Source organism: Staurois parvus, unplaced genomic scaffold, assembly GCF_062004578.1.
Source record: "Staurois parvus isolate SC_StPar_1 unplaced genomic scaffold, SC_StPar_1.0 ptg000440l, whole genome shotgun sequence".
Taxonomy (NCBI): Eukaryota; Metazoa; Chordata; class Amphibia; order Anura; family Ranidae; genus Staurois; species Staurois parvus.
Window position 1 is genome coordinate 3,947,174 of NW_028318236.1, and position 23,627 is coordinate 3,970,800.

Below are 23,627 nucleotides of genomic sequence, written 5' to 3' on the forward strand. Positions count from 1 at the left end.
AGGCACTCGAGGAGTTTAGATGTAAATGGGAGCAGGGAGATGGGTCTGAGGTTGTTTGGGTCATTGGGGTCCAGGGAGGGCTTTTTAGGTATGGGGGTGATGTGTGCATGCTTCAGAGGGGAAAGTACCGGAGGAGAGGGAGAGATTAAAGATGTGGGTGAGGGAGGGTAGGAGTTGTGAGGAGATAGGGTCGAGGGGGCGAGGCAGACATCAGAAAGGACCTTGGAGACCACACACACACACACTATAAAAGGTCTACACACCCCTGTTCAATTGTCAGATTTATGTGATGTAAAAAAATGAGACAAAGATAAATAATTTCAGAACTTTTTCCACCTTTAACGTGACCTATAAACTGTACAACTCAGTTGAACAACAAACTGAAATCATTTAGGTGGAGGGAAGTAAAAATAAAAAACAAAAATAATATGGTTGCATAACCCTTAAACTAATACTTTCTTGAAGCACCTTTTGATTTGATTCCAGCACTCAGTCATTTTGGATATGAGTCTATCAGCATGGCACATCTTGACTTGGCAATATTTGCCCACTCTTCCTTGTAAAAACACTCCAAATCTATCAGAATGCGAGGGCATCTCCTGTGCACAGCCCTCTTCAGATCACCCCACAGATTTTCTATCGGATTCAGGTCTGGGCTCTGGTTGGGCCATTCCAAAACTTTAATCTTCTGGTGAAGCCATTCCCTTGTTGATTTGGATGTATTCAAATGGATACTGCGCTAGGTAAACCTTTGTACAACATATATGAGCACTATGAAGACCCTCACAACTCTGAAAGGCGATCAAAGAATGAAAAAAATATGATAAAATAAACTAAATAAGTGCATACATATGAACTATGAAAACCCTCACCCCTCTGAAGGGTGATCAAAATTAAGAGAAGCCCAATAAATAAAACTATGTGAATACACTTATCGGAAATGTGCATGAAAAACAATGATATATGGTTAAAATTAACCTGAATATTCATACATCATACATATGCCCTATGAAAACCCTCAAACCTCTAAAAAGTGATTGAGGTTGAAGGTAAGTTACTTACTGCACAGATTATATTCATCACAAATACACATGAAAAGCTTGTGAAAAAGTGTCAAAACAAAAAAATAACAAAATGTCCATATAGACATGTATTATAGTCCATACATATGGGAAGAAAACTCCACATTTGATGGTATTATAGTAGACAATGCTGTAGGTGCAAATGTGGAAAAACTTGCTTCAAGTGGTCACCAAAGTACATAACACCAAATATTCGAATAGAGGCTTACAGAACTAGAGACCCCTTAATTACAGGGGGTCCCAACCAGCTTTATAATGTAGAGCACTGGCAGGCTTTCTGTATCATGCCCACAACATGGATCCTCCCGACCTCCAAGTGGAATGTGGACTCAAAGTGTAGTGCCAGACAGGATCATGAAAGAAAAAACATGCCGCTCATAGGGCAATATGTATAAAAAAAGTCTTTATTTGTGCAAATGGAATCCTACGTTTAAGCTGTAGAACAATTAAAAGCAATTCACATGAACCGATTCTAAGATGGCTGACAGTGCGATGATGTCAGAGGGAGGCTCCGCCCGAAGCGTTTCATCATCAAAAAACATCCTCGAGGGGCTACAGAGCCACCCTCTGCCATCGCGCTTAAATAGGGAATAGCCAAGCCTCGATTTGGAGCACAAACAGCACAAACTGATCACCGGATGTGGATAGCATAGGAAGTGAACCCAAGCCTCACAATTCCATCCACTGTATAAACAATACCGAAAAGAACCAGCTTGCAAACCTAGCCTCTACGTGGAAATTTAAAGAGTTGTTCACAAGGCCAAAACTCTAGAAAATGGCCAAACTCACATAGAGACAACTAGATCGACAATGTACAGACAGGAAGTGAATCCAAGCCTCAGCCTGACAATCCCATCCATCAATGTGTAATACCAGAAGAGGCCAGTGTGAAAACCAAGCCTCAATATCAGAATCAAAAGAAACAAATAATGGCCAAACACACATGCAGTGGCCAGATCCACATGGGATGGCCAAATCGCGTATGGCCATAAAATTATTAGATAATATATAATTGTGTATAGTGAATCTAATCATCCAGATCAGGATCAAAGGTTACTGCTCCAAATCAACAAACTATATATATTTTGTACCCTTTTCCTGACTGATACCTTTCAAAAACAAGATTCTTCTGATGCTTTGGAAGCTCTCTCTGGACCATGGCTTTTACTGTAGGATGCGACTAAGCAAATGTCACTAAAGACCTACTAGAACAGCTGAACTTTATTTAGGGTTAATCAGAGGCACTTTAAATGATGGCAGGTGTGTACTGACTCCTATTTAACATGATTTTGAAAGTGATTGGTTAATTCTGAACACAGCTACATCCCCAGTTATAAGAGGGTGTGCACACTTATGCAACCACATTATTTTAGTTCTTTATATTTACTTCCATCCCCAAAAGATTTCAGTTTGTTTTTCAATTGAGTTGTACAGGTTATAGACCAGACCACATTAAAAGTGGAAAAAGTTGTGAAATAATTTATCTTTGACTCGTTATTTTACATCACCGAAACCTAACATTTTAACGGGTGTGTAGACTTTTTAAATCCACAATACACACACACAGACACACACACACAAACACACAAGGATCTCACAGAAGTGAGTACACCCCTCACATTTTTGTAAATATTTTATGTTATCTTTTCATGTGACAACACTGAAGAAATGACACTTTGCTACAATGTGACGTAGTGAGTGTACAGCTTGTATAACAGTGTAAATTTGCTGTCCCCTCAAAATAACTCAACACACAGCCATTAATGTCTAAACTGCTGGCAACAAAAGTAAATACACCCCTAAGTGAAAATGTCCAAATTGGGCCCAATTAGCCATTTTCCCTCCCTGATGTCATGTGACTCGTTAGTGTTACAATGGCTCAGGTGTGAATGGGGAGCATGTGTGTTAAAGACAAAACTCCATCCAGTTCAACCATTAAAAAAAAAAAAAAGTTATAATCCTATACCCACAGTTGATCCAGAGGAAGGTAAAACACCCAGCAAAGCATGATTTAATTTGCTCCTGCAGGGGAAAAAATTCCTTCCTGATCCCCCGAGAGGCAATCGGATATTCCCTGGATCAACTTTACCTATAAATGTTATATCCAGTTATATTCTGTGTATCTAAGAAACAATCCAGGACTTTTTTAAAGCAATCCACTGAGCTGGCCAGAACCAACTCTTGAGGGATTCTATTCCGCATTTTCACAGCTCTCACTGTGAAGAAACCTTTCCGTGTTTGGAGATTAAATTTCTTTTCCTCCAGATGTAAAGAGTGTTCCCTTGTCCACTGTGATGACCTCAGGGTGAATAACTCTAAACCAAGTTCACTATATGAACCACTGATGTATTATACATGTTGATCATATCCCCCCTTAATCTCCTCTTCTCAAGAGAGAATACATTCAGTTCCTCTAATCTTTCCTCATAGCTGATCTCCTCCATGCCTCTTATCAGTTTGGTTGCCCTTCTCTGTACTTTCTCCAGTTCCCCAATGTTCTTTTTGTGAATTGGCGCCCAAAACTGAACTGCATATTCCAGATGAGGTATTACTAATGATTTGTAGCGGGGTAATATGATATCTCTCTCTTTGAAGTCTATACCTCTTTTAATACAAGAGAGGATTTTGCTCACTTTAGAAACCGCAGCTTGGCATTGCATGCCATTATTAAGCTTGTGATCTACCAGAACTCCCAGATCCTTCTCCACCATTGATTCCCCCAGTTGTACCCCCCCTAGTATGTATGATGCATGCATATTCTTAGCCCCCAAGTGCAGAACTTTACATTTATCAACATTAAACCTCATTTGCCACATAGTTGCCCAATTAATTTGGGTCGGCTTGTAAGTTGGAGACATCCTGTAAGGACGTTATTCCACTGCACAGCTTGGTGTCATCTGCAAAGACTGAAATGGGATTTTCAATCCGAGACCCTATATTGTTTATAAATATATTAACAAGTAAGGGTCCCAACACTGAACCTTGGGGTACACCACTGACAACCCTAGACCATTCAGAGTATGAATCATTAACCACTACTCTCTGAATACCATCTTTTAGCCAGTTTTCTATCCATTTACATACAGATTTTTCCAAGCCTGTAGACTTTACCTTACACATTATACATGTGTGGGGAACTGTGTCAAATGCTTTTGCAAACTCCAAGTATACCACGTCCACCGCCACCCCTCTGTCCAAGTATACCACGTCCACCGCCACCCCTCTGTCCAAGGTTTTGCTCACCCCCCATAAAAAGAAATCAGATTTGTTTGACAACTTCTGTCTTTCATGAATCCATGCTGTTTGTTGCTTAAAATATTTTTTTCCAGCAAGAACTCATCTATGTGGTCTTTTATTAAACTCTCCAGTATCTTCCCAACTATAGAAGTTAAACTAACAGGTCTATAATTACTTGGTAAAGATTTTGACCCCTTTTTAAATATTGGCACCACATTGGCCTTACACCAATCCAGTGGTACTATGCCAGTCATTAAAGAGTCCCTAAAAATTACAAACAATGGCTTTGAAATGACAGAGCTGAACTCTTTAAGGACCCGTGGGTGTATGCCATCCGGTCCAGGTGCTTTATTCACCTTTATTCTTTCTAAATATTTCTGGATCATATTAATTGTGAGCCAATGTGGATCATCTGGAGCTGTGTCAATACCATGCCCATTATGGACTAGAGCTCCCCCATGCTCCTTTGTATACACAGAGCTGAAGAAGGTATTTAATAAATTGTCCTACTCTTTGTCCCCAGTCACCCACTCTAGATTATTTTGTAAAGGGCCTACATGCTCAGACCGGACCATTTTACTATTAATATATTTGTAGCCATGTTTGGGGTTGGTCCTGCTATCCTTTGCTATCTGTAGTTTGTTTTAAATTTTTGCGGCCTTTATTTCCTTTTTGCATGTTCTGTTATATTCTTTGTAATGTTTAAAAGATGATAGCGTTCCTTAATTTTTATAGTGAATAAAAGCTCTTATTATCTATAGCTTTTTTAACTTTGGTCATAAGCCACACAGGTTGATTTTTAGCCTTTTATACTTGTTGCCCATGGGAATATATTTTGCAGTGTGTTCACATACAGTCTTTTTGAAGAAGTCCCATTTCTGTGTTGTGTCTAAGTCTTGGAAAGCCTTGCTCAGCCTTGGGAAATTAACTCTCTTGAAATTGAGCATTTTTATTTTTCCTGTATGTGCTTGCTGTTTATAGCTAACAATAAATGAGATCATGTTACGGTCACTGCTACCCAGATGTTCTTTTATATGGAAATTCGTAATAAAAATTCATGGGAAAAAAAAGGACGTAAATTTAATTTAGGTGCAGTGTTGCATGACTGCACAATTGTCAGTTAACCACTTGCCAACCGTGCTATAGCCAAATGACGGCTACAGTGCGGTTGTCTAGTTCTGGGAGGGCGTCATATGATGTCCTCCCAGACCGCGCCCTCCCGCGCGTGCACCTGGCGATCTCCATGATCGCTGTGTCCTACGGACACAGCTGATCATGTGCTGTGGTAAAAGGCCAATCACAGCGGCCTTTTACCACGTGATCAGCTGTGTCCAAGGACACAGCAGATCACCGGTAAATGCAGTTGTCGGTTATCGGCTGCACTTTCCTCACTCTGTCACAGCGTGAGGAAAGTACTGCCGATAATCGGCAACTGTCAAAGGATGGATCAGCACCGATCATCTGGGCACTGATGAGTAGTGCCGCCCACCTGTGCCCAGCAGTGCCACCCACAAGTGCCCAGCAGTGCCGCCTATCAGTGCCCATCGATGCTGCCTATCAGTGCAGCCTCATCAAAGCACATCAGTGAAGGTGAAAAATTACCCGTTTGCAAAATTTTATAATAGAAACAAAGAAAAACTTTTTTTAAACTTTTTGCTTGTGTTTATAGCACAAAAAATAAAACACCCAGCGGCGATTAAATACCACCAAAAGAAAGCTCTATTTGTGTGAAAAAAATTATAACAATTTCATATGGGTACAGTGTTGCATGACCGCGCAATTGTCATTCAAAGTGTGACAGCCTGGGCACGAAGGGGGTGCAAGTGCCCAGTAGGCAAGTGGTTAAAGTAACGCAGCGACGTAACGCAAAAAATGGCCTGGTCGGGGGGTGTAAATCCTGTGGAGCGTAAGTGATTAATAAAGTCTATGCATTAAGGTAAAAAACCTTTCAAGTGCAGCTCACCCCCCCCAAATCCCAGCCCCCTAAATACTCACTTGAGCCTGATCTTGGTCCAGTGCTGTGCACCTCTGCAGCAGCTCCTCTCCTGGCTCTCAGAGGCTTGGCTGAGTGCAGTGGGAGCCATTGACCCATGCAATTTTCAGTCAAAACCAGTGAACAGAGAGTGGGTGGCGGGGCCGAGTTGGGCTGTGTTTGAATAGATGCAAGCAGCTCGGCTCAGGAGCGAGACTGCACAAGTGCCCCCATAGGAATTGGCTTACTATGGGGGCACTCAATTGGGGGGAGGAGCTAGGTGTGCTGGCGTGGGAACCCGGAAAGAGGAAGATCGAGGCTGCTCTGTGTAAAACATTACACAGGGCAGGTACAGTCAGGTCCATAAATATTGGGACAACGACACAATTCTAACATTTTTGGCTCTATACACCACCACAATAGATTTGAAATGAAACAAACAAGATGTGCTTTAACTGCAGACTGTCAGCTTTAATTTCAGGGTATTTACATCCAAATCAGGTGAACGGTGTAGGAATTACAACAGTTTGCATATGTGCCTCCCACTTGTTAAGGGACCAAAAGTAATGGGACAAAATAATAATCATAAATCAAACTTTCACTTTTTAATACTTGGTTGCAAATCCTTTGCAGTCAATTATAGCCTGAAGTCTGGAACGCATAGACATCACCAGACGCTGGGTTTCATCCCTGGTGATGTTCTGCCAGGCCTCTACTGCAACTGTCTTCAGTTCCTGCTTGTTCTTGGGGCATTTTCCCTTCAGTTTTGTCTTCAGCAAGTGAAATGCATGCTCAATCGGATTCAGGTCAGGTGATTGACTTGGCCATTGCATAACATTCCACTTCTTTCCCTTAAAAAACTCTTTGGTTGCTTTTGCAGTATGCTTTGGGTCATTGTCCATCTGCACTGTGAAGCGGTGTCCAATGAGTTCTGAAGCATTTGGCTGAATATGAGCAGATAATATTCCCGAAACTCTTCAGAATTCATCCTGCTGCTTTTGTCAGCAGTCACATCATCAATAAATACAAGAGAACCAGTTCCATTGGCAGCCATACATGCCCACGCCATGACACTACCACCACCATGCTTCACTGATGAGGTGGTATGCTTAGGATCATGAGCAGTTCCTTTCCTTCTCCATACTCTTCTCTTCCCATCACTCTGGTACAAGTTGATCTTGGTCTCATCTGTCCATAGGATGTTGTTCCAGAACTGTGAAGGCTTTTTTAGATGTCGTTTGGCAAACTCTAATCTGGCCTTCCTGTTTTTGAGGCTCACCAATGGTTTCCATCTTGTGGTGAACCCTCTGTATTCACTCTGGTGAAGTCTTCTCTTGATTGTTGACTTTGACATACATACACCTACCTCCTGGAGAGTGTTCTTGATCTGGCCAACTGTTGTGAAGGGTGTTTTCTTCACCAGGGAAAGAATTCTTCGGTCATCCACCACAGTTGTTTTCCGTGGTCTTCCGGGTCTTTTGGTGTTACTGAGCTCACCGGTGTGTTCCTTCTTTTTAAGAATGTTCCAAACAGTTGTTTTGGCCACGCCTAATGTTTTTGCTATCTCTCTGATGGGTTTGTTTTGTTCTTTCAGCCTAATGATGGCTTGCTTCACTGATAGTGACAGCTCTTTGGATCTCATCTTGAGAGTTGACAGCAATAGATTCCAAATGCAAATAGCACACTTGAAATGAACTCTGGACCTTTTATCTGCTCATTGTAATTGGGATAATGAGGGAATAACACACACCTGGCCATGGAACAGCTGAGAAGCCAATTATCCCATTACATTTGGTCCCTTAACAAGTGGGAGGCACATATGCAAACTGTTGTAATTCCTACACCGTTCACCTGATTTGGATGTAAATACCCTCAAATTAAAGCTGACAGTCTGCAGTTACAGCACATCTTGTACGTTTCATTTCAAATCCATTGTGGTGGTGTATAGAGCCAAAAATTTTAGAATTGTGTCGATGTCCCAATATTTATGGACCTGACTGTAAGTATAACATTTTTGTTATTTTAATGAAAAAAAAAATTGAACCTTTACTATCACTTTAACATAGACTTTAGTTTACAAACGATAACTGTGCAGGATTGATAACACTGCTTGAAATATCATTGCAATGTGCAGAGGAATGTATCAGTTCACTGGATTTTTGGAAGGATCATCAGGTTGTTTTGCACTTATTGAACAGATTTAACAGAATTGTAGATCTAACAGACCAAAACAAGAGCAAATAGGCACAATTAATTTCTAGGGTTTAAATACACTGTAGAATTCTAAACCAAATTACAATGGTAAATGCATCAGAGATGATTAAAATAAGTTCTAAAGCCAAGTAAAATAAAGGAATGCATGTGAAGTTTTGTTTTACATTGTATGGCCATTAAAGGTGCAGATTTCTTTTAAGCCCTACAACAAATGGGTTTCCTACTTTCTCTATGAATGTGGAAAGCCCCTTAGAAGTGTTTATAAAAATGATTAAAAAAACGTTTCTAATCTCCAGAACTGACTCCTGGGCTTTGTTCAGCCCTGTGTAAATATAGATCTGTTAGTTCTAAATATAATCCTGCTCCGGCTTAAATCATATCTAGCATGTAACATTTTCATGCTCAGGACATCGACAATGAATTAATCCCAAGGCTGGATCTCCCACACTTTTGCAGCATCTCAGCTGCACTAACATGAGAATTTTCTTCAATGTCCCTCATGTATTGTTTTTCTAGTAGAGTTACGTAATTGGGAACAGAACATGGAAGAATCATTATTCATTCATATTAGAAAAACGTACAGGGTTGTCATTTCACTCAGCCGTCAGGATGGGATCCTGAATAAAAAGAGATACTGTGGCTAAACAATCCGTTGTACAGTTCAAACACCTATCTAGGAATGACTTTGGTTGCCAAAATATTTTAAAAGAATTTAGGTATTACACCCCCGTACTCTGCATTCCATGAGCTGGGTGATAACATAGCTTTATGTCTGGTACACACATTCAGTTTTTCATTCAACCCAGCGGGTTGATTTATGGGGGGCTGAGGGGACTCCACTGCCCATTTACACCTCAATACGTAGACGGAAGGGTACAGATCCCCTTTATATACATATTTTTTAATTTAAGTGGACTGGATTGGAGGAAGACAGGTGACACGTGCTGGTCCATAGATGTGAATGGATCATCTGATCAGGTCCGCATGAAAAAGTGACAGGTGGACCTGATCGGCCCCTACATGTGAAAGGGGCCTTAACGTCACCTTAAAAAATAGAATAGGACCATCACAATCTAGACAAAAACAAGAGCATTGTATACATTCTCTATCATGTGACTTGTAAGCATGGTGTTTGCTAAAAAATGGCAAGTTTCTAACTTGTTTCACTATAACTTAACCTTGCTAATGAGTGTACGCACATATGTGGCCTTAAGTAGTTGGGCCTTCTTCTTTGAGGCTGCGTTTGTGCATACCTGTTTTTGTGCTGGAAAAGTATTGGCCAAACAGAGACTGCATCCTATCAGATGCAGTCACTGTTGGGGTATTCATGGATCTGTGAGCGCTGCTACTGTCTGAACACAATAGCTGGCAGTGCATTTTCCTCCATCCACACGTGGATGGGAGAATCTATTTTTTCCTATTAATCTCAGCCATGGGATTAATCTAATTGTGTAAGGCTAGCCTAAATCTGTGAGCCGACCAGCTCATGAAAAAACACACTCCCTGTGGATGATATCTTATCACAAAAGTTGGTAAGGCAAGGTTCACACTATTGCAGGTGGTTGCTGGTGCAGGTATAGCAACCACCTGGAGCCAAAACACGCTACTCTATACAGATGCATGGGACTGTCATTCATTCTTAGGCTAGGTTCATGCTATTGTGAGTAGCTGCAGGTGTGGGAATCGCACCCGTAACCACCTGCACCTAAACGTACTGCTCTTAATAGACGAGTGGCTCTGTCATTCATTAATGGCACCCCTACGCATCTAACAATACAGCAGTTTGAGGGAATCGCAAGGTAACTGCATGGTGCTTCTGCCACTGTGTTTTAAAAATGGTGCAGGAACCTTTTTCTTGCATAAAACGCAGGCACAGCAGCCCATTCAAATGAATAGGCTGCTGTGCCCATGCAAACGCAGCTCACAGATCCATAGTAGTGTGAACCTGGCCTAAAAGCTGAGCTACACTGCATCGGAGCACCACAAACCAAAAAATCTATTTAATTGATTTGAATATTCAGAGAAAATTCCCCATCCATATATGTCGCCATGTTTTATTTTGTTGAAAAATCACTTTAGCTCTAGCATTTCTGGCTGTGGCTATTTTGAGTAAGGGCAGATGATTCATGCAGCATTTGCTTCTTGGCATTCATCTGCCCTTAGCTCAGGCAAGCAGGCAAGAAGGTGTGCTTAGCTGAGAAAATCCCTCCTCCCTTCCTGAAGACTCCTGGGATGTATGACATCATTTACCTAGGTCTGGAAACCAGGAAGTAACTGAAGAAATGTGAAAATGTTTAAAACAAGTAAATATAATATATCTTCCTATCTATTTACTAAGGCTAGCAGCATAAGGATTAGAAATAGTCAATATTGATTGAGTGAAGTTCCGCTTTAAGCCTAATTCCAGAGAAATGAAATGCTGTTTCTGCCTCTGTCCCCATTAAAGAGATATTGCATCACATATATGTAAAATACGTTATATCATAATATGTGGTGTTTGAAAATACACTTCACTTTCCATTTATTAACGTAAATTCTCATTACCTGGTGATGTTATATTCTGGGGGAGGCTGGTAGCGTAGAATAGAAACCTCAGTTCTAGCTGGTTGGGAGCCTGGATAGGCCTTCACCATTTCGTGCACCATTGGGTATTGGTGTTCATTATAAAAGTGTCCCTGCTCTTGAATTTTATTCACAGGAGTTGGAGCCTGTTTGATTTTGTGAGGATAGTCCGGGGGAGGCCCTCTTTGCTCCGTTCCCTTTCCTGAGGTTGGGACTGGAGAAGGGACACAATTTTTTAAACCTTTAATACTACCAGAAGTAGAGGAGTGCTGTTTGACGCCGTTCCTTTCAAGCGACAACATTATTCGCTCACTCAGAGAGCGCACATGACCTTGTTTGAGTTCTTTAAGTACTTCATCTTTATGAGCCTGTCCACTGCTGGCCCGGCTTACAGTTGCCCGGCCTTCCGTTTTAGATTTGTGGTTAGCCACCACACCAGCGACATAAAATCCAGGTCCCATAGGTCCTGGTTGGACTCTAAAAAACTGTGATTGAGCCTTTGCCTCCTCGTAGGTAGGTAGCTCCTCGTTGTTTTGCTGGGGCTGAGAGTTCCTCAGTGTTTTTTCCATCACGGTGTTGTCCACCTGATGTTCTTGCCCCTGTGGTTCTTGCCGGGCTGACTGGCTGACCATTTGTGGGTCTTCTTGAGTGAGGTTCTCTGTAGAGGAAACAGAGCTAGTGGTCACGTTGGTTGGTCCGGTAGTCCCTGTTGCCTGATGCTGTATAGCAAGGAGGTTCATATTCTCATTGGGGTTGCCATATCTAAGCTGTTCTTGGATCAGTCTCTGAAGTACAGTTCCTGAAGTCACATCTTCAGAACCTCGCATTTCCACCTCTGATATCCTGAGAAAATTCTGAGGTAGGAAGTTGGACCTTTGGTCTTCTTAAAAACATGAGAAACAAGAAAGAGTATTAGTGAAAAAACACTGCGAATTCACAAAAAAAACATATACAGTGGATATAAAAAGTCTAGACACCCCTGTTAAAATGTCAAGTTTCTGTGATGTAAAAAAATGAGACAAAGATAAATAGTTTCAGAACTTTTTCCACCATTCTTCTAACTACTTGGCCTTTACATGGTTGCTGTAGTATCTAACAGTTATCCCGAATGGGATCATAACAGGTTGCCGCTCTATACCTCCTCCATTCAGAAAGGCCTTCTATTCTTTTCACTGAATGAAAGACTTTCTGTGATTGAAGAGGAGGAGCTTGTGACAACCCCTCCTTCAATCACACAAAAGAAAACAAGGCTTTTTCGGATGGAGGAAGTGTACAACAAGCGAATTGCTATGATCAGTGTAGTACCGGTAAAACTACTCAGTGTCTCAAAACTCAATGCCAGGCATTCAGTGCTTGCAGTACAGGTGAATGTAGTAATTTCATAGAATGGAGTATCAGCCATATGTGGGCAGGCATCAATAGACAGAATTTATTTTTACATAGCAAACCACCCAAAACAGTTTTTGTTTTTCTTGAGGGACAGCTTTAAATATTTTCCTATTATTTTCAAGAGCAGCAAAATGTTGGCAGCCTGCCAGCCCTCCAAGTAAACAGTTAGCAAGTGTCAGAAACTCTAGGGCCGGTTCACCACGGGAATCATACAGGAACACGCTGTGCATTCCTGTGAGAATAACATGCAGTTCATTGTGAATGGGCTGAAATCACATCGCACCAAACGTAGTGCATGCAGTACTTTTGAAACCTCACTGCAGCTGCATCTCATGATACTTCTGTACCATGTGATCTGATTTGGGCAAATGCACTGCATTTGCAACCTGCACTTGGGATGTCATTAACCCCTTCCCGCCGACGTCACACAAATATGCGGCCTCATGGAACTGGGCTTTTTTCTGTGGGGCTGCATATTTGCGTACCTGTCTTTGTGCTGGGAGCGCACCGCTCGGCGTGCTCCCAGCACTGAGACAGCGGTGCCACTGAGCACTGGGTCCTGTTCTAACGATCGGGAATGGGGACTCCCGATTCCGAGTCACATGATCGCTGTGATAGCCTCTGATTGGCTATCACAGTGATCAGTCACTGTGCAGCCCGGCCCCCTTGTTTTTTTCTCTGTCTATGAATGGAGAAGAGAGATAAATTATATCTCTCAAACTCCTGGCATAGAGAGAAAAAAAAAATGTTTGTAAAAAAAAAAAAAAAAAGAATAAATATTAAAAATTAAAAGAAAACTAAAGAAAAATACCTAGATCAAGGTTTGATCTAGTTCAGTGACAGGGTTAGTGATTAGGTCAAGGTCTGGGTCAAAGGTCAGGATTTAAAAAAAAAAAAAAAAATTGGTAACAGTGTCAGTTAGTGTTAATGTCAGTGTGTTTTAGGTAAAAAAAAAAAAAAAAAAAAAAGACAAAAACAAAATGCACACTATTGTTTCTGGGCTGTACTACGGGTACACACAACAAATAACATACACATATATGGTATCGCTGTGATCGTCAAGAGCTGGAGAATTTATTTTGGGTTGTACTTTGGTGATAGGTTATGGTCGTAACAAGAAACACAGCTAAATAACAAAAAATGATTTTTTTTTTACTATTTTGAGCCAGTTTTTGATAATAAAAAAAATCAGGAGATATCCATTACCATTTACCACTAAATGAAAGCCCAATTTGCCCTGAAAAAATCAAGGTATAATTCACCTGGATGTACAAAGTAGTTGTGATGATATGTACGGTTTTACTGTCCCATGTCAACGTTGCAGAATTATGCTTAGGCATTTAGATTTGTTTTACCCTTAGACGTGAAGGGGTTAACTTGATATTGTTACCAGCTGCAGATCACAACTGCAATGCTTTTTGAACGCGGTGCATTTCCTTCACCAAGAACCAGCCCTTATAGTCTTTGTTGTAATTTTTTTCAGGCTGAATTACTTCACAGTATATGGAGCTAGAAAGGCAAGGGGTGGCATGATTTTAAAGGAGAAGTTTGGGGTTTGTAATAAAATAAACATAAGTGCTCCCCTATATGCTGCAGAAGTGGTGTGATACTGCAGCTGTCAACTCTAAGCTGAAGAACTAAGCAATCACATTACCGCCAATTGCTCAGTTCTCAGCCTGCTCAGAGCAGAGAGTGGTGACTGTCAGTCACACACTCTCACACTAGTGGCTGGCTCTGACTCTCCAGAGGAGGAACCAGCTGTCAATCAGGGCTCTGGGTGGATCCCGAAAATATTGTTGGGATTCTTCCACAGCCTGTAGAGGCTCTGCCATGTCAGCTGATAGTGGATGGTAGCATGCTATCTGCTGATTCTGGATATAGCAAAAGTAAGTGCACTTCTGTGACCCACTGTGATAAAAAAGCTTTGACCATAATTCTCTTTCAAAGCTCTTTTACTGCCTACTAAAAACATGGAAATATTTTAAAGTTCATAGTCTCAACATTAGTGCACTTTAAAATTTGTAAAATCATGTAAAGAGTCAAGTGTGTGAGGTTGCATTGCTACATTGATAATTTTCAGAAAATCTTACAAAATAACATGTGAGAATGCAATCTGGCAAAAGTTAAAGCAGTAGTAAACTGCAGGTGAAAAAAAAATCCCCTGCAAGGAAATGTCATAATGTGTTAGTATGCATCACATACTAGCACATTATGGAGGACTTACCTTAACCACTTCCTGTCCGGACAATTTTACCCCCTTCCTGTCCAGGGCAATTTTCAGCCTTCAGCGCTATCACACTTTGAATGACAATTGCGCTGTCATGCAACACTGTACCCATATGAATTTTTTACCATTTTTTTTAGACAGATAAAGCTTTATTTTGGTGGTATTTATTCAACGCTGGGATTTTTGCTATATAAATGAAAAAGTCCAAAAATTTTGAAAAAAGTGTTTTTCTTATAAAATTTTGCAAATATTTCATCATAAATCTTGCCCAAAATTTTATTCCGTTATCTTTTTAGTTAAAAAAAAAAATACGCCAAATTAGTTATAACCAAAAATTATAATTTTTAAACATTTTTATTTTATTTTTTTATATTATTATTTATGTTTTTTTTTTTTACATACGGTCACCCTGGCAGTACAATGTCACCTTGGTGACACTTTACTACTTGTGGGGGGTGATGAAGATTTTTTTTTTTTTACAGTGATTGCTTTTACACCCATATAGGATGTAAAAGCAATCATTTCTCTTTCTCTCTGTCTGCATTCTTGCAACCATTGAGAAATACTGTGTGAGTTGTGATTGGTCAGAGCTTGTCACATGGTACAAGGCTGTTGTGAATAGCCTTGTACCATGTGACCTCTGTGATCATTCACAGATTTCACACGTAGTAAGCAATGATGTCACAAGTGACATCTTGCTTACTACTTTGCATGTGATCACTGATTGGCCAATCAGTGATCACATGATCGGGACCTCGTACAGAGGTCCCGTCCGACGATCAGTGTTTCACTGTGTCCGGAGGACACAGCGGGCACCGCATCGTGGTGCTGTGCGCTCCCACGGAGCATGCACAACTAGAAATAGCGGTGCCGTTTATGAACGGCAACCCGCCCCTGGAGTGCCACCGCCCTGCCATTTAAAAACAGAAGGCGGATGGCAAGTGGTTAAAACAAAGCCCTCTAGCGGAGCGCTGTCACCACTGCAGGGGCTTTCATCTTCACCCGGTCTTCCGTCCAGGTTCGTTCCAGCCACAGCACAGTACTCTGAAGGAAATATAAGCTTACCTGTAAGTAAAAGTTTAAAAAAAAAAGTTTACTACCACTCTAAGAGGGCGGATTCCAAAATAGTTAGGAGAACTTAAAACATGCATCATTTCAGATGCAGATTCTGCTGAAATGTCTTGAATTAAATTAGATTTTGATTGAAGACACCAGAATTTGGCAGCAAAGCTTCCATAAAATTAACTTGTGGACCTCCCTCATATAAGGTTTGATCTTCTTTGCATCAAGACTACCAGACAATACAGCTCTTTAAAATTACATAAACAAGCTCAGGGTACACAGCAGGGGTGCCCCTTATCTCCCATGATCTTTGCTATAGCCATTTTGAAACCCTTGCGGTGGCAATCCGATCGGACCCCAACATCAGAGGTGTTCACTGTGGATTACAGGAACACAAGTAGGCTAGGCTCAAGGCTAACTTCACATTGGTCTCCCCGTTCTATCCGTTAACCCATATTTTTAATAATCCTAAATTTCCGCCAGGGCAGGATATTAAGGCATTTAAATGGTGGCTTGACAAAGGGTTGTATCAGATTGGACAGTTTTTTACCCATAGAGGGCCCTTTACTTTACGCTATTGTACCGAGGTATTAAAAATGCCCCAAACTGAGCTGTTTGCGATTTCTCCAACTCTCGCACTTTTTGCAGTTCCTCAAGCTCAATCAGCCGAACAGTATAGGTTCTCTCCTTAGGAAAAAATGGTGCACTCAGGATACTAGCCAGAGAGGGGGTATCTCTCTTATATATGGACCACTACTTGCCCCTCCTTCTAAATTTTCTTATATGGTTTCCTAGGAACAGGATCTTGGGGAGGAGGTTGAGATTAAGGTTTGGCACAAACGATTTGTAAGATCATTCTCTGGTATTATGAATGTCTCTTTGATAGAAGCGAATGTTAAGCTAATTACCCAGTGGTACTTGGTTCCCATACGGTTAGCTAAAATGTATCTCTCGGCCTTTCCTCTATGTTTTCGGGGACGTGGCATGACTGGATCCATGTTTCATATATGGTGTGAATGTCCACAGTTAAGAGGCTTTTGGAATGGCATATTCGCCATTTTATGTAGCATCACGGGGCTATCTATTCTTCAAACCCCTTCAATGGCCTTGCTTAATGCAGGAGTAAATGATGCCCCTCGACATCTATTACTATTGCTAGGGCATGGAAGCAACCCACTGTCTCAGTAGCCCAAGCAAAGAAGATCACTTGGATTATGGTTCAGGAGAACACTGTTAGTATGCTTCATGATACCGTTGCTAGATTTGAAAGTATATGGGAACCCTGGGTTGATTTTTTGCATGTTAGTTTATAAGTGGTTAATGTGGTCAGGGATTATCTGTTTGTTATTTGATCGTCTGACTCCAGACACTAATTTCTGTCTATCTGACTTTATCTTCCTCTTCTCCTATGTGCCCCCCCCCCCTTTTTTTGTTTGTGTTTTTTTCTCTCTTTTGTGATGGTCTGGTTCTGGGTGCATGGTGTCATAGACACGCATGGTGTCTGGTATTGTAGATTTCCTGTGAGGAGACTACTGCGGGCTATCTTGGGGATGTTTCCCATGTTTTGTTTTGGCTTTTCCTGCTGTACATGGCTCTAACTAGACATTTGTGGAATATATGCACTCCTCTGCATCCATCCTTGCTTCTTGTTCTATGTTACCTTATGTTTCTCAATACTGAGATTGTTGACGGCTATTCATTGTACACTATTAAAATCTTAATAATAAAAATCTATTCAAAGTAAAATGACATAAACACATACCAGTTTGTTCTCTTGTGGAGTTTCCAGCATCTGTTACCACAGTGGTCTGGTCATTGTTGTCAATGTACACTGGACAGTCCTGATATAGGTAGCCACTTTCCTCAAACTGGACACACAGGCCGTAGTAAGGAGGGAGTGCGCCTGAAACAAGAACACCATCATTTTATTTAACTTTTTTATCTCACCTGAAGTTAAATCCAACAGACACTTGCATTTATTTAATTTTATGAATCTGCCCCATGAATACTGCTAAAAATACTTTTCACAGCTTCGTTCACTGACACATCTCAAAATACAGCACTGCAATTGGCCAAATTAATAAGCCAACATTTGTCATATATGTGACAGATGATCTAAGAATATGTTGAAACAATCCAGTCTTGTAGGTGTTCACCTCAAAACAATAATAACCAGAAATACTCACTACTGCAAATACAAATTGGAAAAGTTATTTCTTAGAGAAAACTGTGCAAACCTTTGGATGCATCGCACAATGTACAGTATATAGGCAATCATTTGTGGATACCTGATGATCACACATACAGTCAGGTCCATAAATATTGGGACATGGACACAATTCTAACATTTTTGGCTCTATACACCACCACAATGGTTTTAAAATGAAACGAACAAGATGTGCTTTAACTGCAGACTGTCAGCTTTAATTTGAGGGTATTTACATCCAAATCAGGTGAACGGTGTAGGAATTACAACAGTTTGCGTATGTGCCTCCCACTTCTTAAGGGACCAAAAGTAATGGGACAGAATATTAACCATAAATCAAACTTTCATTTTTTAATACTTGGTTGCAAATCCTTTGCAGTCAATTACAGTGTGAAGTCTGGAATGCATAGACATCACCAGACGCTGGGTTTCATCCCTGATGATGCTCTGCCAGGCCTCTACTGCAACTGTCTTCAGTTCCTGCTTGTTCTTGGGGCATTTTCCCTTCAGTTTTGTCTTCAGCAAGTGAAATGCATGCTCAATCGGATTCAGGTCAGGTGATTGACTTGGCCATTGCATAACATTCCACTTCTTTCCCTTAAAAAACTCTTTGGTTGCTTTTGCAGTATGCTTTGGGTAATTGTCCATCTGCACTGTGAAGCGGCGTCCAATGAGTTGTGAAGCATTTGGCTGAATATGAGCAGATAATATTCCCGAAACACTTCAGAATTCATCCTGCTGCTTTTGTCAGCAGTCACATCATCAATAAATACAAGAGAACCAGTTCCATTGGCAGCCATACATGCCCACGCCATGACACTACCACCACCATGCTTCACTGATGAGGTGGTATGCTTAGGATCATGAGCAGTTTCTTTCCTTCTCCATACTCTTCTCTTCCCATCACTCTGGTACAAGTTGATCTTGGTCTCATCTGTCCATAGGATGTTGTTCCAGAACTGTGAAGGCTTTTTTAGATGTCAATTGGCAAACTCTAATCTGGCCTTCCTGTTTTTGAGGCTCACCAATGGTTTCCATCTTGTGGTGAACCCTCTGTATTCACTCTGGTGAAGTCTTCTCTTGATTGGTGACTTTGACACACATACACCTCCCTCCTGGAGAGTGTTCTTGATCTGGCCAACTGTTGTGAAGGGTGTTTTCTTCACCAGGGAAAGAATTCTTCGGTCATCCACCACAGTTGTTTTCCGTGGTCTAGAGGGTCTTTTGGTGTTGCTGAGCTCACCGGTGCATTCCTTCTTTTTAAGGATGTTCCAAACAGTTGTTTTGGCCACGCCTAATGTTTTTGCTATCTCTCTGATGGGTTTGTTTTGTTTTTTCAGCCTAATGATGGCTTGCTTCACTGATAGTGACAGCTCTTTGGATCTCATCTTGAGAGTTGACAGCAACAGATTCCAAATGCAAATAGCACACTTGAAATGAACTCTGGACCTTTTATCTGCTCATTGTAATTGGGATAATGAGGGAATAACACACACCTGGCCATTGAACAGCTGAGAAGCCAATTGTCCCAATACTTTTGGTTCCTTAACAAGTGGGAGGAACATATGCAAACTGTTGTAATTCCTACACCGTTCACCTGATTTGGATGTAAATACCCTCAAATTAAAGCTGACAGTCTGCAGTTAAAGCACATCTTGTTCGTTTCATTTCAAATCCATTGTGGTGGTGTATAGAGCCAAAAATCTTAGAATTGTGTCGATGTCCCAATATTTATGGACCTGACTGTATATGAGCTTGTTGGACATCCCATTCCAAATCCATGGGCATTAATCGTGAGTTGCCACTGCCCGACTATTGCAGCCTCCACTCTTCTGGCAAGGTTCTCCATAAGATTTTGGAGTGTGTCTGTGGGATTTTGTGCCCATTCAGCCAAAAGATCATTTGTGAGGTTAGGTACTGATGTTTTTAGAGAAGAGTTGTGGCTCACCCTTCCTGGCTACATAGAAATATAACACATTCAGATTCATTCCAAAAGTGTTCAAAGGGTTGCAGTCAGGGCTCAATGCAAGCCACTCACATTCTTCCACACCAAGCTTGTCAAATCATGTCTTTATGGACAGTGGCACAACCCCATGGAAACAAACAGTCTCCAACTGCTGCCATGGGGTTTGACGTTAACAATTGTTTAAAATGTGCATTGTGGCATTAACACCACCTTTCAATGGAACTCAATAATTAAGAAGGGGGGTTGCATAATTGTAACCATATAATGTAGGTGTACATTTTTTTTGACAATATTCTGGTATCATTGGCCAAGTCAAGAATAGAGCTGCATCGGTGCCTGTGGATCCACCATTCTGTGCAAGTGATCTGACAACCATGACCCCTCAAAGGTTTATATGCACACTATTCTATTCTGTTCTGCTACATTGTGACATACTGAGCAAACTTGAAATGGTACTACTATTTTGCAGATTGTGTCCAATTAGTTTAATCTGGAATAACACAATAGGGGGAGTTACTAAAACCAGAGAGTGCAAAATCTGGTGCAGCTGTGCACGGGAGTCAATCAGCTTCTAACTTCAGCTTGTTCAGTTAAGCTTTGACAATAAAACCTGAAAGCTGATTAGTTTCTAAGCACAGCTACACAAGATTTTACACTGTCCAGTATTAGTAAAACCCCCCCACTGTGTACACATTGATGTGGCCCCCAAACTCTTATGACATCAGATGTATCTGAACCTGATATAAGAGCAGGCACCACATGATTCACATTGATGCTAACAGGCCACATTACACATAATATAGTGTTTCTGTATACTTAGCATCCCTTTTACATGGGTTATATATTATATATACACCTGAAATTGTGATTTGAACTATGCAAGTTATGTAAAAAAGTTCACATACAACACACTATAGCACTGTTCTCTGCATGTTTTGTGGTCCATGAAAAGTGCCCTGCTGACCACACTATACTAACAACTGATAGTACCATGCTAGCAATCGCATCTTTTTTTTAGTTTTGGATGGAATGGGCAAAATTGTCAGTTTTTTTTCCTTCTGCCTGTATCTCATGGGGGAGATTTCCCTTCATTTCCTGTCTCAGAGACACAACAGGAAGTGAGTGGAAGTCTCTCCACAGTGATGCAAAAGCCCCTCTTAGATATTGTCACCAGAACAGGTGTCCTTTTTAGAAAATATCCCACTACTCTTGTTGTGGTGACAACCTTAAACTGAAAATGCTATTTATTTCATTTTTAATACTGAAAGCAAACCCAGCTATCCATCCATGTCTCCATGCTTTATTCTGTTGAGAAATCACTTTGAACCCCGAACCCAGCATTTCTCCCAGCAGCCATCCTGGTTAAGGGCAGATGATTCCTGTAGCATTTACTTCCTGGAATCCATCTGCTCTTAACTCAGGCATGCAGGCAGAAGGGTGTTTCTTAGCTGAGAAAGCCCATCCTTTAGTCCTCTTCCAGAGGGAAGAAAACAAATGGCCATGAGGACTCCTGGGATGTATGACATCATTTAGGCCAGAAACCAGGAAGCAACTGATGAAATGTACAGGGGTTCTATCCCTTCCTTACTCTATATATAACATGAAAAAGTTTTGGTTTTATTTTAATTATCAAGTTTTTGAAGTCATATGGAAAGTTGACTTTAAAGTGTAGATAAACCCTGAACAGTATAAGACATTTGGGGATTTTTCCTCATTTAAAACCAACATGCAACTACCTTGAACAGAGCACTTATAAAAGATGCATACTGTGCTACTGTTCGATATACAACTCACCAAACCCTCTGGCTTTTCTACTAAGATGGAATCTCTGCAGAGACACTATTGATATGCGTGATCTCAAATCCAAATATAAACTAAATGTATCTACTCACTGAGTACGAACGCCAACACGTATAATATAAATAATAATAATGCAATCTACAGCAGCAATAATCATACATTACAGGATTCCTAAATGTACAATAACAGCAACTAATCCACCTTTATATTACAAGTGGGCGGCCCAGAAAGACCTAGCAACGTGAAGAATCAGGAAAAGAAGAAAAGATGGTAATTATACACAATAGAGAAAATGAAAAGCAAATACTTTACAGGTATAGAATAAAACAAAGAACTGGGTCTAGTAAGGGTTCCTAGTGAATAAATGGGCATTTCCAGCTGTGGAAATCTAAAAGTATATTGCAAGACAACATCCCTCTCCCTTTCATCAACATGGCAATGACATTTAAAAAAAAAACTTTGTTTTCTTTGCATCCCTTTATTTCAGGCTCAGTGATGTCATCGCTTGGTCTCTGTGTTTCTTTAAGCAATGCAGGCAGATCATGGCTAGTGAGAGAAGATGCACATAGTTACCTGAAACAGAAAGCCACCCTGGGTAAAACCCATGTGATGTTCAGGCTCCATGATTGACAGAACTGAAATCCAATGTATGAAAGGGGTGAGCCAGGGACAGTTCAGCTGGGAAGGAATGGGATAGATAAGCAATGCTCAGCCAGGGCTCCTCCAGAGGATGGTAGGGGTTCCTTGAGCTGTGGCTGACGGACTTGCTACTTGGTGGTGTCTGCATAGTTCTAGGACCAATGCCAGTTGCCTAAGCCATCACCATGGTCCAGTTCAGTTATCTATTTAGCTGTCTGACCACCACTGCAAAGGATGGATTCTTCCTACTGACCACCAACGTAAGAGGCATTTTTGCTACTGACCTCCGATTAATTAGCTATAGTAAGGGTTCCGCAAGAGGTTTAAAGTATTTGAGGGGTTCCTCAGAGGAAAAAAAGTTTAGGAAAGGCTGGGCTAGATGATACTGGAACTCCTCCAACCTGCTTGCTGCAATTTCTAAAGCCCAAAGTGTGCAGTGAATTAAAGTAAACAATTTCAGTATAGAAGGGGAGAACATACAATTCTACAAGGTTGAAGGTAAGGCTGCAGTTTATCTTTGAGATTTGGCTAGATTAAAAAAAGGATTAGCATTTGATATTTGATGAAAATGATGACGCAAGAGGACCCGACTTTTTTTAAGAAGAAAAGTGAACAATTCCCATTATGTGGCTGTTCTAAAGATGATAATTGAAATGCGAGGGTGTGCAACCATTTCATTTTTTGTCTATTTCAATGTCTACGATTCACTTGCTCTCTTTGTCCTGGGGACGGCTGCAAGACAGGAATAGACAAGACAGCTCACTTTGGAGAGGTTTCCCCTCACTTCTGGTTGTGTTACCAGGTCGGCTATCAAGCGTAAGAAAACCTTCCCAATAGGACCCAGACAGCAAAAAAAAAAAAAAAAGAAACATGGAAATTAACCATTCTTTAGAAAAAAAAGTTGTGCCTTTAGACATACTTAAGAGGTCCTGCTCATCTTTAAAGTGGCTGTAAACTTCAGACATGAAATATGGACAAAGTGTATCCCTCTATAGCAGTGGTTCTTAACCTTGTTGGAGGTACTGAACCCCACCAGTTTCATATGCGCATTCACCGAACCCTTCTTAATTGGAAAAATAAAATATGATTTTTAAAATTCAAAACATAGGTATATATTTAGGTATATATTTATACATAGGTGCACAAAATGAACAAAACCGTTAAGAACAAAGTACAAAACCATTAAAACATGATTTTCACACAAAAACAAAAACATAATAATGAATATTTACTGCACGAATCATATGAGTCGGGTGTGGGTCTTCACCTCC

The 23,627-nt window shown here is 40.8% G+C and overlaps 1 protein-coding gene across 4 annotated transcripts in view; it reads right to left on the reverse strand.

The window, feature by feature from the left end:
- The window catches only part of AMOTL1 (angiomotin like 1), a 212,227-nt gene that overhangs the window by 60,639 nt on the left and 127,961 nt on the right, over positions 1 to 23,627 (reverse strand). For 3 of the 4 annotated variants that reach the window (XM_089687936.1, XM_089687937.1, XM_089687939.1), the window contains 2 exons: positions 17,508 to 17,648; positions 11,050 to 11,950 (listed from right to left, as the gene is read on the reverse strand). In XM_089687936.1, coding sequence (XP_089544062.1) covers positions 11,050 to 11,950; positions 17,508 to 17,648 — 1,042 coding nt within the window. The remainder of the gene's footprint in view (positions 1 to 11,049; positions 11,951 to 17,507; positions 17,649 to 23,627) is intronic. The other variant, XM_089687938.1, reaches the window with a different exon arrangement.